The sequence below is a fragment of the Neofelis nebulosa genome, chromosome 15 (genome assembly GCF_028018385.1).
Source record: "Neofelis nebulosa isolate mNeoNeb1 chromosome 15, mNeoNeb1.pri, whole genome shotgun sequence".
Lineage (NCBI taxonomy): Eukaryota > Metazoa > Chordata > Mammalia > Carnivora > Felidae > Neofelis > Neofelis nebulosa.
This window is the reverse complement of record NC_080796.1, coordinates 42,707,580-42,725,308: the sequence shown is the minus strand read 5'-3', so window position 1 is coordinate 42,725,308 and position 17,729 is coordinate 42,707,580. Positions and strand designations below refer to the sequence as shown.

Genomic DNA, 17,729 nt, shown 5'->3' with positions numbered 1-17,729 from the left:
AAGCTTTTTAGGCACAATCTGAACCAGTAATGTCATATGACTGACAAAAACTGTAGTTTTAAACTGTATTAATAAAAATGTATTGTTCAGAATCAGGGAGGTAATTATCTCACTGATTTTAAATTCATCTGGAATACTGAATTCATTTCTGGATACTGCATTCAAGATAGATATTGACAAGTACATTCTCAAGAGGTGGGTAATTATGGTGACATAAGGTCTTAAAATTATGTCATGTGAAACACTTTTGAAGGACTTTGAAATTTTGTTTGGGAAAGGTAGAGCACCTATTTTCAAAAACTTTTGAGACTTTATTGTTCAATAAGGAACACTTAAATCTTTATAATTGTATGTAAGACTAGTGTATGCTGGAAGATTATTTTTAGCTTAGTCCTTTTTTGAATTGTCCTTAGTAAGTTGATCTATCATAGGATTTCATCTTGGCATTTCTAAGATACTATCATATGAAGCAAGTTTTATAATTATCAGAAATATAGTTGGAGACACGTTCATGATTGCATGTTGCATGTGAGAAGTTTCTTTATACATTAGTTGCAGGAAAAAGAGTTTCTCTTGGGGAATTGGTGGGCTTCTTCCTTTTTGAGGTGAAAATCATAGGTAATCCCTTTTTGTCCCATGTTATAGAAACATCATAGCAAAATATAATAATTTTTATAGTGAACATATTTGTTTCCACTTCCTTTTTCTGTTCCTGATTTTCTATTTCAGCTTTTGTTAAGTATATCATTTAGTAAATAAATAGGCATTCTAAGAACATTGAGTGGAAATCCTAAGGTATAGATTTAGTTTCAATTTAGAAATCTTTTAAAGTATTGGAACTTATACATTGAAGTAAGTTGTCTTGCACAATAGTTATTTTTCTATCAGTAAAAGTGTACAAGCAGATTCTTGAACTGACAACAGAGTTGTTAAAGAAAGCATTCTTGAAAAGATGGTTGAATTGGAACCATGTGTGCATATGTTTTATATATGTACATGTATATATTGCATATGTAAATATATATGACATATGTATGTTTTGTATACACACACACACATATTCTTTTGCATCCCATCTCTGTTTCTGTTTACTTGAATCACTGTATGTTAGGTTAGTGGTTCAGGTCTGAGGTGTGGCCCAAGAATTTGTATTTCTAACAAGTTCCTAGGTGATGCTGATGCTGATGGTCCAGATACCACACACATGAGTATTACTGCTTTAGGCTATTCTGGGTCATATTCACACCGCCTACATTAGGATTATATATTCTGTAAATCAGAGGGAGTGATATCTAAGGAATACAATCTGAAGAGTTAGGGCAGAAGAATTTTTTTAATGTTTATTTATTTATTTTCGAGAGAAGATGCAAGCAAGAGAGGGACAGAGAGACAGGGAGGTAGAGAATCCCAAGCAGGCTCTGCCCTGCCAGCACAGAGCACGACATGGAGCTCAGTCTCGCGAACTGCCAGATCATGACCTGAGCCGAAATAAAGAGTCGGAAGCTTAACCGAGTGAGCCACCCAGGCGCCCCAGGGTAGAAGAATTTTTAATGTATCTCCATGTATAAGTGTAAAAGTTATAGTAGGCTTTAAAGTCAAATCTTCTAATTTTATCCTATGTAGAGAGTTGGAATGAAAATCTGCTTTATAACTTCCCAGCGTAGCTTCATAAATAGAAGTTCAAGTAAGTTTAACTGTATGCAAAACTGGATATCTAATAGAGGGGAAAGAATGTAGGTATTTCATTTGAAAAACTCTGATAAGTAACTGAGCATGAAAGAGAAAGCTGCTTTCTTTCTTCCCCCAACTGGAGCCTTCAGTAGCACATAAAGTTATTTCACTCTCTGCCTAACTTACTCTTGCTGTAATCTGCTCATCTTAGCACTTTACTTACTTCATTTCTTTATCTTTGTGTTTATGCTGAATCTTTTTTTCCCACCTTCTTGGAGCCTTTTTTGGTGAAGAGGGATGTAAGAGGAGGCAGAGATTTTCCATAGCACTGCTTTGCTTAACCCAGTGCTAAATATGAATTAAGAATCAATAAATACTTGTTGAATGAGTTAATAAATGAATAAAAGACTCAGATCTCATGGAAGATGAAACAAAAATATGTTGAAGATACTTAATACATTTTGAGGTCGTCTCTCAAAAACGTGTTGAAATTCCCCCCAAAACTACTGTGGCTACTGAACTGTTTTGCTTATAGATGTTTCTGAATTCCAGTGTCCAAAGAGTTGGAATTTTCTTTCCATTGTTCTGCCATGATTAATTTCTCATTAGAGTTCACAGTAGAGTCCACAGTATTTTCAGTCTAGGCAACGTCGTTAAAAATGTGTGGTTTTGGGGCGCCTGGGTGGCGCAGTCGGTTAAGCGTCCGACTTCAGCCAGGTCACGATCTCGCGGTCCGTGAGTTCGAGCCCCGCATCAGGCTCTGGGCCGATGGCTCGGAGCCTGGAGCCTGTTTCCGATTCTGTGTCTCCCTCTCTCTCTGCCCCTCCCCCCGTTCATGCTCTGTCTCTCTCTGTCCCAAAAATAAAAAATAAAAAACGTTGAAAAAAAAAAAAAAATGTGTGGTTTTGAGGAACGACAATATATTTCCAGATTATGAACTCTTTGAAGTCCTTTGTTTATTCGACCAGAGTTTCTCAGTACCTCTTCTCTCCAGAAATCTGGTATATAACATTTTTTACTTTATTCTAGTCTGATTTCAAACTAGGAATTGGCCATTTCAATTTATTAACCCATTACACTATTCAACATTTATTATGTTAGATGCCACACCCTAAACTCAGCTCTAACCATATAGAGGTGATTGTAACTTGCCTTCTAGGAATGAACAGTCCAGAAGAGAAGAGAAAAACTATAAATAAATAACTTTATTGTGTTATAATATATGTACTTACAGTGGTAGGTATACATTGACAACATGCCCATTAAATTTAACTTAGTATCGATTCTTTAAACTTTAAATGTACACTTTCTTTCCTTTGTAGGTCCTTTTCCATGTGATATATGCGGTCGCCAGTTTAATGACACTGGAAATTTGAAACGCCATATAGAATGTACCCATGGTGGAAAGAGAAAATGGACTTGCTTTATCTGTGGAAAATCAGTACGAGAAAGGTGAGGAATTATCTACACACCCAGAAAAACCCTGGTACTGTTATATACAAATAATTAACAAGTATAGTTTAGAAGGATTAGGGTAATGCCAGATGTGAGATATTTGAATTTATGCTTTAATTTGAAATTTAAGGATATGCGAAGAAATTGTATAAAATGTTATAGAAGATATGAAATCAGGATTTTCAGGTTTAGATAGTGAATTTAACACAGGTAACATTTTATTTCTTTCTGGAACTCTAATAAAACTACATTAAAAGTTATTGACTGATTTAAAAGATAGTAAGCTACAGAGACAGGGAGAACAGAAAGATGACAAGAACAACACAGATTTGGAAACTGGAAAGCAGATGAATCAGTGGTAACTGACTTAGCAGGTCTAAGAAACACAAATCCCAAGGTGGTGATGGAGAAATTGAGAACATAGTTTACATCAGAGAATCCACAGAAGGAATAGGAGTAGGCAGTATCAGATGCCTCTGGAACTAGAGTGAAGGGGAGGCAGAACAAGGAGCACTGGAGTAAAAACTTCTTTAGAAGTTCTGTTCTTTGGATTTTCTTCTGACACCCACACAGGTCATTGCTGGTGGGCACTGACCCCTCTCCCAATTCAGCAGATATCTGGACTGGACTATACCATGTTGTCCTATGATGAATGCTTTCTGAATTCTGGAAGCAGTGAGCCCCAGGCCTTATCCCTTCTGACCTCTTGGGTTTTAGATTTTATTCCCCCAGCAGTAGTTAGAAAACAATTCTCTGAAAATCTGAACAACCAAAGTGCAAATATATTCCCTAACAAATAGTACACCTAGATCACCTGCTGTGAAGTCATCAGGGCCCCCTCATGCTCTTTGACCATCCCATCCACTTTTTAGTCTATCACACTTAATCATGGACAGATAGAAGAATTAAAAACAGAGAAAGAAAACCTTTAATGTGAAAGCTAGATTCCAACACAATCAGGAAGGGGAAAAAAAACTTGAAGGAAACAGATTATCCAGAAAGATGAAAACTTCCAAAAAAAAGAAGATAAACAACTGTTATGGATATTCCATTGAAGATAAAGTTGAAGATAAAGAATCCATTACACAAGAACAGGATGCTATATAAAAGAGTCACATAACAAATCACACTCAAATTATGATAGACAAAGTAAACAGCCTAATGGAAGGATTGAAGAATGAAGTTGAGGGAATCTCCCAAAAGGTAGAGCAAAAAGATACAGAAATGTAAAATAAGGATTAGAGCATTAGGGAACCAGTCAAGAGGTCTAGAAAGAAAGAACGAACAGCGAAAATAGCAAGGGAAAAAAAAATCATCACTGAATAATTCAAAATAATTTCCCAGAACTGAAGCACATGAGTTGCCAGACTGAAATTACTCATCAAATGCTTAGGACATTAGATGAAAATAAACCTACTCCAAGATATATTGCTGTGATATTTCAGAACACTGGGGACAAAGAGAAGCTTCTATATGCTTCTAATTTTCAGGGAAAAAAAGTTACATATGCTGAATTATGAATTAGAAGTACTTGGACCTCTCTCTGAATGGCAACACTAGAAATAAGATGATGCAGTTGTACTTTCAAAATTCTGAAAGAAAAGTATTTCCAGCTTAGAATTCAGTTCTTAGTTAAACTAACAATCAGACCTAAGGATCATAAAGACATTTTTCACGATACCAAAAAGGTAGTGTTTGATGTACTCTTTCTCATGAAGCAACTAAAAGGTATGCTTCACCAGAATGAGAAGGTAAACTGATGAAGAGGAAGATGAGGGCTACGGGAAATAGGAATTCTAATACTGGGGGGAGGCAACAGGAATTCATAGGAGGATGGTGAATGAGGTTTCCAAGTTGTCAGTTGTGCAACATGTGTGTGCAATGGGTAGTTAGCCCACACTAGTGGTAGTAGTGACCCATGACACGTTGGGGCTGGTCATTGCTGAGATCCCTGCTAGCATGTTTCCTCTTTTAAGAACTGGGAGTCAGATGGGGCGCCTGGGTGGCGCAGTCGGTTAAGCGTCCGACTTCAGCCAGGTCACGATCTCGCGGTCCGTGAGTTCGAGCCCCGCGTCAGGCTCTGGGCTGATGGCTCGGAGCCTGGAGCCTGTTTCCAATTCTGTGTCTCCCTCTCTCTCTGCCCCTCCCCCGTTCATGCTCTGTCTCTCTCTGTCCCAAAAATAAATAAAAAACGTTGAAAAAAAAAAATTTAAAAAAAAAAAAAAGAACTGGGAGTCAGAATGCTAGAGCAGGTCCGACCCAAAATATTTTTCTTTTAATTTAATGTGGTAAGAACTTTTAACATGAGATCTACCCTCTTAATAAGTGTTTAAGTGCATGATACAGTATTGCTAACTGTAGGCACGATGTTGTGCGGCAGACCTCTAGAATTTACTCATCTTGCATAACTGAAACTTCATACCTATTGAGTAGCAACTCCCCATCTCCTTCTCCCTGATTCTGATTCAAATTCTTATCTATACTCTGCCACTGTATGGCACGTGTATGCCAGTGAAGTTCCTATGATTATATTTACACCTTGCTGCTTGATTTGACTGAGGATATTTGTTTGATTTCACAGAAATGTTTTTTGACCTGTCCATGGGAATTAGAGATAGTTCATAGTAAATTTGGAAGCAAAGTGTATACAGTAGCCTATTTACTTTGACTGTATGTATTTCTGTCAGACTTCTCGTGCTTGATCCACTCTAGATTGTCAGATGCCCTGATTGTGGTGAACCTTACGTTTTCCGGTATTTATTCATGACTTTACCCACTGACATGCTGGAAAGGGCTTTTGCTAGTGCTCAAGCAAGCTACAGCCAGACTTTGATACAGAGACCCTATTCATTTTATCTCATGGGCCCTTTAACTAATAGTGGCAATATTACTAGATTTGTACTTGCTACTCAGTTTTTCAAAAATATACAGTATATTGTTTAGTGATATATACTACTAGGTAGTAAAACAAAGAAGAGGGGGAATGGTTGACATACGTGGTTATCCCTGAGAGAACAGAGTAACGTGGAGGCATTCTAAGGTATAGCAATATTCTATGTCTTACTCTGCATGTAAGTGTAATAATACTGTTCTTTAAACACTATTCATATTTTATATCCTTCAGCATATAAAATTTCCATAATTTAAAAACATTAGAAATGCCACTTTCTTAAAATAACAAACTGATATCATGGTAAAATAGGAAAATCAGTATGCTATATTTATATGAAAACTTATATTTATAGACTGGTAAATTATACTTTATTTTATGCCTTATAAATTATTTTTATCTTAAAGGTCTTTCTATAAAAACAAAAAGCAGACAAACCAAAAACTAAAACAACCTTCCATCTTTTTACTTTTAATTACTTAATACATAGGGGTGCGAGGATAGTTTTAGGAATGTTTTCCCCAAAGCTGGGTACACCTCCAAGCCCCGGGGTCAAGTGTTGCTGGGCCTTGTAGAAGAGCACCATCTACTGGCATAGATGAGGCATTAACAAATGAGCCAGGTCAAGTTATCCTTGCAAAATAAGCTACATTAGGCTTTGTTTTTATGACTAAACTAGTTTTGTCTGCTCAGGGAATTTTCAAGCCTGGTCTCTGTTTTTTATTTTAACAAACCCATATCGTGTCAGTAGGGCTGGAGGCTTTAGAAATGGCAATAATTGTCTTCTTTATATTATTTCCCTTCTTCACATTGGCATCTGGAAGTCACAAACACCTGTGAAGATTTCCTTGGCTTAAAACATTCTTTTAATAGATACTGAGCACAATTTGAAAGGAATAGTACTGATAAACTGGATTCCTTCTATATTATTAAATTCTCTCCACTAAAATTCACATCAGTTTTACTTAATTTAGTAGTGACAGTTGAGCATTTTCCATTCTACTTCTTGAAAGTTGCTTAAGCTATATAGTTAAATCTTTGAGCAAACCAATGGCAAAGGAAGGCAAAGTTAATTTTTTTTTTTTTTAAAGAAGAGAGACAAAACAAGCATGATTATGTGTTCGTGAGACTAATTCAATAAAAAGCAAAAATACTGTTGGAGAAAGGGAGAATTGCCATATATCTTTAGCTTGAACACCTTTCTAGTAAGCTTTCTAGAAATCTGTGTTTAATATAAATATTGGTATTAAAAAAAACTTAAGATAAATGTGTATTTTTAAAATACAGGACTACTTTGAAAGAACATTTGAGAATCCATAGTGGAGAAAAACCTCATCTTTGTAGTATTTGTGGACAAAGTTTTCGTCATGGAAGTTCATACAGGTAAGTCAAGCCAGATAAATTATGTCTCTTTTAATTCTCTATTTTCTTATCACTGCATTAGTTCATTGGTGAATTAAAACATTTTCTAGTACTCGTGGTAAACAAAATTATGCAAAAAACTCTACTTACAAACTTTTCCCTCTACATTACAGCTTTTAATATTGTTTTCATTCTGTAGTACAAAATATTAAATAATTTCTTCATCACCAAGTTTGCTAGATGCTTTACTGTCTGAGTCGCTGTCATTTAAATGTTTATTTCATTACTTAATCTTTGAATTAAAGTCATTAAAGCTCTGATGTTCTAATCTCAATGCATTTTGTCACTCTTGGCTATCAAAGAAATGGTGTGAAATATGGCAAAATTGAAAACTGTAGGATTATCAGTTTTGGAAAGTCTTTTGTGTATTATTTGTAACCTGTATAATTGTTTTTATAGCTGAATTCCTGACCACATTTGCAGTTTGTGAAAAGTTGGCTTTTTCCTGAATAAATAATAGGTGACTACCTACTGTGAGATATATGTACATTTTAAATTTTTATGAATGCTCCTAAGATTTTTAATCATAAGGCTTTAATTTTTATACTTCCATTTATTATTTACCTCTTTTTCATTTTAAACAGAATGTGCCCCCTTTAGATGTAGTTCAGTCAATTTTGCTGGTTATAGTTATGGAATCAACACCTGTTTTGGCAACTTGAGAGCTTGTTTGGAGGTTCTAGCAGGGGAGCGCAGCTACTTGTATACCCTTGACCGAAGAACGGTCCTCCTCTATCGGGGAAGGTCGTCCTCTTCAACTGATCGCGCAGCTTCGGGAGGGACGCACATGGAGCGGTGAGGGAGGAAGGGGACACCCGCCTAGCCAGGCAGATCAGCCAAATCAACCCTGGCGATCAATGGGGTGACCGATGTCGCAGCCAGATCGCCCTCACATCGTGTTTCGGCAACTTGAATGGGAAAGCTATTCATTTCACTAGGGTATATATAGATGGAGGATTATGGGGATACGAATAATTCAAATTAAATGAATTTGAATAGTTTAAACCTTTATAATCTGTCTTTGGGTGACTATAAAACGAACCGGACTTTGGTTAGTGTGAAGAAAAGTAGCAAATGTAACTGTCAGCAAGTTGATTACTTATAAAATTTACTTAATTCTCATACATCAATTTAGAAGTGGTATCCATCATCCAGGACAGGATTCTTAATTATTTGCTGTATCATGTTTTTTTCTTTTTTTTTTTCATGAAATTTATTGTCAAATTGGTTTCCATACATGTATCATATGTTTAAGTCACTTACCTTATTTGTCTAATTCCTTCCGACTCATTCCTACTTTTGCTATCTCTGAAACTCCACCAGCAGACAGATAACAACCCTAGACATTTAGTACATTCTAAAAAGTCAGGAAGGAATGCCATCCAGACATAGTGTATATGCACACGTTGAAGTGCTTTTGTGAAAGAGGTGAGTAGCAACCCTGGAGTAAGGTAGTGAAAAGAGTGGGAAAGACGGAACGTCATAGATGTAGAGCACACACTGTATGAGGGTGGCTGAGTAAACAGCCCAATTTCCCTTACTTAATCAAGATTTTCCCTTTGGTGGCACCAGCTTTTATGCTCTTCAATTTTTTTCTTTATAGACTTCATTTACGAGTACATCATGATGATAAACGATATGAGTGTGACGAATGTGGGAAAACATTTATTCGTCATGACCACCTTACAAAGCACAAAAAAATACATTCGGGTAAGGTGTATTTTGTAATGATGGTTACAAAATCCTTTAAAAAAGCACCTGAATAGGACATACTACATCACGTTTATGTTGGCTATAATTTTAATAGTTTTAGTAATATATATGCTGGTCACCCCATCAATAATGCTGGTTCTGAAAACTTTCTTTTAAAACATCTGAAAGGGACATAATTTTATGACATGTTTTTGTTCACTGCAATTTTAATAATCCGGTTGCCTTTTATGCCTACAGACTATATTTTGAAGTTTGTTTTAATCAATGCATATTATGTGGATATGTGCAATAATTGGTATTGGCATTTCTATAAAGAGAGATGCCAAGATAACATTTTTCATTTTTATTGGATTTGAAAGAAGTTAGCAAAACAGATGGTTGAAGAGAAATGATTATAATTGGGTGTTAACATTAATGTAATAGTGAATTTTTGAAACCCTGTCTTTGGAAAAGAGTACCTTAATAGTCCTGATCAATTTCAGATCTTTATACTGTATTTATAATTTTTATATTCTGGGGCTTTCTTTCATATTTTCTTCTCTGATTGATGTTCAGAAAGAGCTAAGAGAGCCAACTCTGTGAGTACAATAATTGGAAAGAGCCATCTCTATAAGCACAGTAGAACAGGTGCTTATTATTATTTTAAACAATCTAAATATGAAGTATGCAACACATGTAATTACTTTCTTAAATGATCCCAATCAGGGGCGCCTGGGTGGCTCGGTCTGTTAAACGTCTGACTTTGGCTCAGGTCATGATCTCTCAGTCTGTGAGTTCGAGCCCCGCGTCGGGCTCTGTGCTGACAGCTCAGAGCCTGGAGCCTGTTTCAGATTCTGTGTCTCCCTCTGTCTCTGATCCTCCCCCGTTCATGTTCTGTCTCTCTGTCTCCAAAATAAACGTTAAAAAAAAAAAATTAAAAAAAAATCCCAATGAGGTTACAAGTTGCAGTTGTTATCAACTGTTATCAACTTTTAAGAGATGCTAACAGTCTGATGACTTTTTCACTGGAATTATGCATTTTCATTTTTAGGAGGAAGATTCTAACTCCTAATTCTAGAGATCACATGCCTTAATTGCATACTGGATTAAGTTAAGAGTGATTTTTAAAGTGCAAGCCTTTATAACTGAATATTAGAGATGAGAAATGGGACTCATCTAGAATTTTCCTTCATATTTGCATTTTAGCTCATTGCAAATGTGTGAAATCCCCACAGATGAAAAATATTTTTTTAAAAAAGTACAAAAATCTGAAAATGTTCAGGTCCTTTTTATAAACAGTAAAACAGCCTTATCTTGATTCAGTGTGTTTTCATTTGAAGTGTTTGACATCTAGACTTATATATTCCTAAAAAATTCCTGAGTTTTGAAGTCATTTCATTTATCTTGCTCCGTTACATTGAGAGGTAAGATTTGAAGTCTTCAGCAAAAAGCCTGTTCATTCCTTCTCCAGGTCGGGAAAAGGGTTCACATCTGTGAAAAAAAGCATAGATTCATTGAAGAAAGGTACTTTAGTAAGGAATATAAAGCAGATAGCCCAGAATAAAGGGTGGCTTTACTTTTCTGGTTGATTTCCTATCATATTATCCTGTTGTTTGATCATCTATTTCTGGGGGGAACACTGAAGTGCATATTATAATCAAACTATTTGGGTCTTTAAGGTGAGAAGGCTCATCAGTGTGAAGAATGTGGAAAATGTTTTGGTCGTAGGGATCATCTCACTGTTCATTACAAAAGTGTACACCTGGGAGAGAAAGTGTGGCAAAAGTAAGTGAAAAAGCAATTTCTCATAATTACTGCATTGGATAAGTGTAGTTTGGGTGAGAGTTATAACTGGTCTCATAGTTTATTTTGTTTAATTGAGGATAGGTTAACTAGCTCTTTTTTTCTAGCTTCTGTAGCTTCTCTGTTGACCCAAAGAAATTGAAGGAAATATTGTTGTTTACTTGTTTTCAGTTGACTCAAGGCTAGGAGGTAGTAGATATTGAAGTTAATAACTAGTACAGTCTTGGCATTCTTTGGGCATTTCATTTATCTTTGGTTGCTGTGGCTCTTAGCAAAAAATAGAAATGTGCTGCCTATATACTATACTTAAAAAGAGTTACTGCTGGAAATGTTTCTAGTCAGAATTTAGATTTCTAATCACACTAAGCAGTTAAGATGGTATTTTCTTTGGGGGGGTGCCTGGGTGGCTCAGTCAGTTGAACTTCCGACTCTAGGTTTTGGCTCAGGTCATGATTTCACGGTTCGTGGGATTGAGCCCCCGTGTTGGACTCTGTGCTGGCTGTGTGAAGTCTGCTTGGGATTCTTCCTCTCCTTCTCTCTCTACCTGTCCCCCTCCTCTCAAAATAAAGAAATTTTAAAGATAAATAAATTAAATTAAATGGTATTTTATTTGAAGGAGGCATGTGCTGTCCTGAACACCAACTTTTAAAAAAAATTTCAATATACTTAACATACAGTATTATAGTAGTTTCAGATGTATTCAACAATTCTGTACATTACTCAATGCTCATCACGATAACTGTACTCTTAAATCCCTTCATCTATTTTACCTACCCCCTGCCCACTTCTCTCAGGTAACTTAGTTTATTTCCTAAAAGTCTTTTTTCGCTTGTCTCCTTTTTTCTTGAGAACACCAGCTTTTTTTTTTTTTTTTTTTTTTAATTTTTTTTCAACGTTTTTTATTTATTTTTGGGACAGAGAGAGACAGAGCATGAACGGGGGAGGGGCAGAGAGAGAGGGAGACACAGAATCGGAAACAGGCTCCAGGCTCCGAGCCATCAGCCCAGAGCCTGACGCGGGGCTCGAACTCACGGACCGCGAGATCGTGACCTGGCTGAAGTCGGACGCTTAACCGACTGCGCCACCCAGGCGCCCCTAGAACACCAGCTTTTTAAGCAATTTAGATATTCAGGGTTAACTGAGATTAGTTGTTGAGTGTGTTGTGTTCAGAGAATCCATGTTCTTGGACTAGGTGTTTGACACAAATGCTAAATAATGCACATGGTCTAAGGTGCCAAGAAACTGTAGTTGTAGTTTAATAGTACTGATCGTGATCAACGAAATATATATAGTACCTTTAAATGTAGTAAGTGACAGAACACTTTGAAGAAAAGTAGGAAGTGTTGATTTCTGTCCATTTTCTTACATTTTCATATACTGGTTTATTGTTTCTTTCACTGATTTTGTTCAGTGATTCACTCACTGAATCAATGTATTCATGGTAGTCATTGAATTCTTGTATTCATTAGATAATAGGAATGCTGCCAAGGGCTGGGATAGAAAGATATACATGATTCTGTATAGAAAAGAAAATAAGAATTTCAACATATTGTTTGAATAGGTAGAAAATAAGACTGAACTGCATACTCACTTGCTCCAGAAATTCTGTTAACTTTTTCTCAACCCCTTTATACCCTTAAAAATTATTCAGTATCTCAGGAGCTCTTGTTATAGAAATAATAATATAAAAAATTATTATTGTTTAAGTAAACTCTACAAATCATATTAGAAATTCAGTTGATAAAAATGAAGACCTTGTTCATTAATTCACTTGAAAATCGTAATATACCCATCACATGCTCACATAAAAAGCAATTTTGTGAAAAATAGCAACTTTACAAAACAAATTAAAAATATTAAAGGAGGGGCATGTTTGGCATTTTTGCGTATCTCTCTAATGCTTTAATAGAAGATAGCTGGAGTATTGTATCTGCTGCCATGTGTTATTTTGTTTGAAGTAAATGAAGAAAATCTAGCCTCACTCTATACATCGTTGGTAAAAGGAGGAGTACTGTGATAGCAGTAATCTTAGATAATTGTGGATATTAGTCTTTGCTACTATACCCAAACTAAGCAAGTGGTAGTTTCTTAAAGGTAGTTGCAAGGTGAAATCTGAAACAAAATTAATGAAGTTTTTGTACTCTGTTACACTCAGCCTATTGGTCTTGTACTTGAATGATTTTTTTGTACCTACGCACAAATTGTAATACATTTGTCCTTTGGAAAACATGGGTTCACTAAATTATGGCAATTTTCTAAATGTAAGCACATTTCACAGTACAGGATCAACAAATCACATGTGTTAATATTGCCTCCAATCTCTCAGAAAGGAGTATTGGGAAGCTGTCAAGATCACAAGGGCAGGTGCAAGTTTTCCAAAATTTTTATACTAGCTTGAAAGCTCAGGCTTTATCATTGCTGACAAATATTGTCATTTTTTCCCTTGATGTGACAGGTTTCCTTCCTTTAATTTTCATGAAAATATCTGGCAAAAACTCAAGTCTGTAACTGTGGTTTGTCTTTCATTCTTTCAAGTAAAATGGTATTTCATGAAGAAAGTGGCTACTTCAGCTCACAACTCAGATTCACAAGTGCTTTGCTTTGAGACAACCATTATGCTTTGGTATGCCGTAGAAGTGCTTCTTGTGTCCTTCCCATTTCATCACAAAAAACATTAAAAAGGCCACACTCAGAAAGGTTGAAAGTTAGTAAAATTATAATTTAGCCCCTTTCCCACTTTTTTTTTTTTTTTTTTTTTTTCCCCTGTGATCGCATGGTGGTAAAGAGCACAATGACTGTTAGTACATTTTGGTACCACTCCCTTGTTTGGAACTGAGGTACCAGCACTTTTATCCACCATTTCTTTTGTATGTGTCATTAGTGTAAATGTCTACATAATGAGAAAGGAACATAAATGTTAAGGTATTATTTTGAAAATAACTTTGATCTTATAAACCCTATGAAAGAGTTTTGGGATTCCCTCCCTGCCACAAGAGCCTGCGGACCTGTCTGCTGGCCTAGATAATTATGGAACCAGAACCTGTAGGCTCCACTTTCTACGAGGGCTGGCTAATGGTGGATCTAGAATACGGAGCCTTACATATCATTTTATGGAACCAATACTTATTCCTATGTGATAAAAAGCCATTGAAAATTTTAAATGAGGGGCACCTGGGTGGCTCAGTCGATTGAGTGTTCGACTTCAACTCAGGTCATGATCTCATTGGTTCATGGGTTCGAGCCCTACCTCGGGCTCTGTGCTGACAGCTCAGAGCCTGGAGCCTGCTTTGGAGTCTGTGTCTCCCTCTCTCTGACCCTCCACTGCTCGTGCTCTGTTTTTCCATGTCTCTCTCAAAAATAAATACACATTAAAAAAAAAACTTTTTTAGGGGCGCCTGGGTGGCGCAGTCGGTTAAGCGTCCAACTTCAGCCAGGTCACGATCTCGCGGTCCGTGAGTTCGAGCCCCGCGTCAGGCTCTGGGCTGATGGCTTGGAGCCTGGAGCCTGTTTCCGATTCTGTGTCTCCCTCTCTCTCTGCCCCTCCCCCATTCATGCTCTGTCTCTCTCTGTCCCAAAAATAAATAAAAAACGTTGAAAAAAAAATTTAAAAAAAAAAAAAACTTTTTTAAATAAAGGAAAATTTTAAACAAGAAGGTGACACAGTTGGATTTCTTTTGGGGTAGATTACTCTTATTGATGGGTGGAGGCTGGATTTGTGGTGGATAAATTAAGACAAGTAAATCAGCCAGTTAGAAGGCTGTTAGAATTTAGGAAAAAGATGGTGAGGGCCTAAACTAGGGAATAGAATTAGTAATAAACAGTAGCAGATACTTATTTGAAAAATACTTAGTTTTTTTAATTGAAAGAATAGTAGCAGTAATGGATAATTCCTGTTTTCAAGGAATTCCTGTTTTCAAGTGGGTGGTTGATAAACCAGCCATTGAGATAGAGAATACAGAAGTTGGACTAAATTTACAGAAGGAGACAATGAATTGTTTGGTGTGTATTGAGTTTGAGATGCCTAATAGAAACTCAAACATAAAATGTGACAGGTAAATAGAAGTCTAAATCTCAGAAGTGAAGTCTGAGCGTTTATCAAGATTTATATGTGAATATGTAAAAGCAGATTATCCAAGGAAAGAATGTGGGGAGTGATGAAGGTTAGCACCCCTCCTCCCACCCATTATTTTATAATGTTTCTTCTTCCCTTTTATAGATCTAAATTTCTTAGCCACAACACTATAGGCATTTGGGGCCAGATAATTACCTTTGTTGGGGAGCTGCCCTGTGCAGTGTAGGTTTATTCATCAGTATTCCTGGCTTCTATCCATCCACTAGATGGCAGTAGCACCGACTTACCTCCAGTTGTGAAAAAACGAAAATGTCTTCAGACATTACTAAATGCCCCACGGGGACAAAATTGCCCCAGGTTGGGTACCACTGCTTCTTTCTGTATGTGCCTATGGTGATCCTGTTTATATCTCTATTTGTATTTACCAGGGATATGAATGGAATAGGACAAACCAAGTATGTTGGTTACAGGTCTTTTGCTAAGTTTATCAGTGACACTCTGTTATCTTTAAAAAAAAAAAATTTTTTTTAAACTTTTTGTGTTGTTTTGCTTTTGTTTTTTGGGACACACAGAGAGACAAAGTGCGAGCAGGGGTGGGGGCAGAGAGAGAGGGAGACACAGAATCCAAAGCAGGCTCCAGGCTCTGAGCTGTCAGCACAGAGCCCAGTGCAGGGCTCGAACCCATGAACGCGAGATCGTGACCTGAGCCAAAGTTGGATGTTCAACTGACTGAGCCACCCAGGCACCCCTCCCATTATCTTTCTAAATGTTTGTTTCATCAGGTAGAAGTAAGTTTCTAGAAGACAGGACCTTGCATAGAGTTTTTGTAGCCACTCTTTAAATGTTGAGTTGAATGAATTGAAAAGTGTGAATAGCATTTGAAATGTTAGGCATACTATTGCTATTGAATATTGTAACAATATGCTAAATATTCCAGTAAAACCCAGATGTTAAGAGCAAACTGTCTTACAGAACATTATAGTAGCCTTTGTTTGAGTTAATTATTTTGCCGTGTGTTCAATTAGATATAAATTACTTCCAGGGTGAGATGATAGACTTTTAATAACTATAACTTAAATGCTAATCATTTTATACATATCTTAATCCTCACAATTAAATTGGAGTCTAGGATTGTTTAACTCACAAAGCGTATTCTTAGGCACTACACTTTACTGCCTTATAAGTTAGGTTTTGAGTAATTTGCAGCTTTTTGTCTATTAATTCGTAATAAAAATAAAAGTACTGGTATCTCATTCTTTTTTGATTTAGGTTTAAAATTTATTTTTAAGTTCAAGTTTATGATACTTATTATATTTGTTATAAAGTGAACCAGTTTAGAGCAGTGTCACCTTTTTGATAAATGAACATTTTTGAGAGTACTGCAGTTTTTTTTCAGTCAGACTTAAAGTCTATTTTTTAAATTAAGGTATGCTTTACAGACAAAAAAATTTTTTTTAGTCTGTAGTTTTGCACATTTTGATAAATGCATGCAGTCATGTAATCATTACCACAGTCAAGATATGGAATAGTTCTATCACCCCTAAATTACCACTACACCGCTTTGTTCAACTCCTTTTTTCTTCCTTTAGCTCATCATTGATCTGTTTCTGTCCTAGTAATTTTTCCTTTGATATTTTTAATAGCAAATAATAATAATACAGAAGTTCAGTGATTTAAATCTTAAAAGAAAGGGGTTTAAAGTTAAAAGTCGAAGGACCTCTTTGTATAGATTCGTTCACTGAATATAACTGGAGGAGGAAGAACCAGAGGTAAGGTTGGTACTTTTTTTTTTTTAATTTAATTTTAATGTTTACTTATTTTTGAGAAAGAGAAAATGAACGAGTGGGGAGGGGCAGAGAAAGAGGGAGACAGGATCTGAGCAGGCTCTGCACTGACCGCACGGAGCCCAATGTGGGGCTCAAACTCACAGACCCTGAGATCATGACCTGAGCCGAAGTCAGACGCTTAACCAACTGAGCCACCAGTTTGGTACTTTAAAAGTAATTCCACATTCTTTGGGGCGCCTGGGTGGCGCAGTCGGTTAAGCGTCCGACTTCAGCCAGGTCACGATCTCGCGGTCCGTGAGTTTGAGCCCCGCGTCAGGCTCTGGGCCGATGGCTCGGAGCCTGGAGCCTGTTTCCGACTGTGTGTCTCCCTCTCTCTCTGCCCCTCCCCCGTTCATGCTCTGTCTCTCTCTGTCCCAAAAATAAATAAAAAACGTTGAAAAAAAAATTAAAAAAAAAAAAAAAGTAATTCCACATTCCTTTGGAGTTCTATGCTTTATTAATGTGAGAATTCTATGTATAATTTTTGTACATGATGTAACATATTTTTATTGTGTTATTAAAGTTATATTGAAAACTCAACCCTTTTTATTTTTCTTAGATACAAAGCAACGTTTCATCAATGTGATGTTTGTAAGAAAATTTTTAAAGGCAAATCAAGTCTGGAAATGCATTTTCGGACGCATTCAGGTAAAAGTTAATAGGTACTTTACATATATCTTTGTGTAATTATTCAGGATAAAATATGGACATTTAAATTTTGTTGTTCTTGGTTAAATTTTTTGCCTTTTCCCCGTACGATTTTTATTTATTATGTTAAAGGTGATGTCATGAATGAACAATATTCTGCACTTTGATTCTCTGTAAGCTTCAGTACTTTTGAATATTATTTTGTAGAATTTGGGAAAATTTTTTCCCATAGGGAATTTACTCAACTTCT

At 36.3% G+C, this 17,729-nt stretch overlaps 1 protein-coding gene across 1 annotated transcript in view; it reads left to right on the top strand.

Annotated features, from left to right (window-relative positions):
- The window catches only part of ZBTB41 (zinc finger and BTB domain containing 41), a 48,279-nt gene that overhangs the window by 14,066 nt on the left and 16,484 nt on the right, over window positions 1-17,729 (top strand). Inside the window, exons 6-10 of the mRNA XM_058701773.1 lie at window positions 2,994-3,123; window positions 7,304-7,399; window positions 9,042-9,148; window positions 10,810-10,915; window positions 17,391-17,479. Coding sequence (XP_058557756.1) covers window positions 2,994-3,123; window positions 7,304-7,399; window positions 9,042-9,148; window positions 10,810-10,915; window positions 17,391-17,479 — 528 coding nt within the window. The remainder of the gene's footprint in view (window positions 1-2,993; window positions 3,124-7,303; window positions 7,400-9,041; window positions 9,149-10,809; window positions 10,916-17,390; window positions 17,480-17,729) is intronic.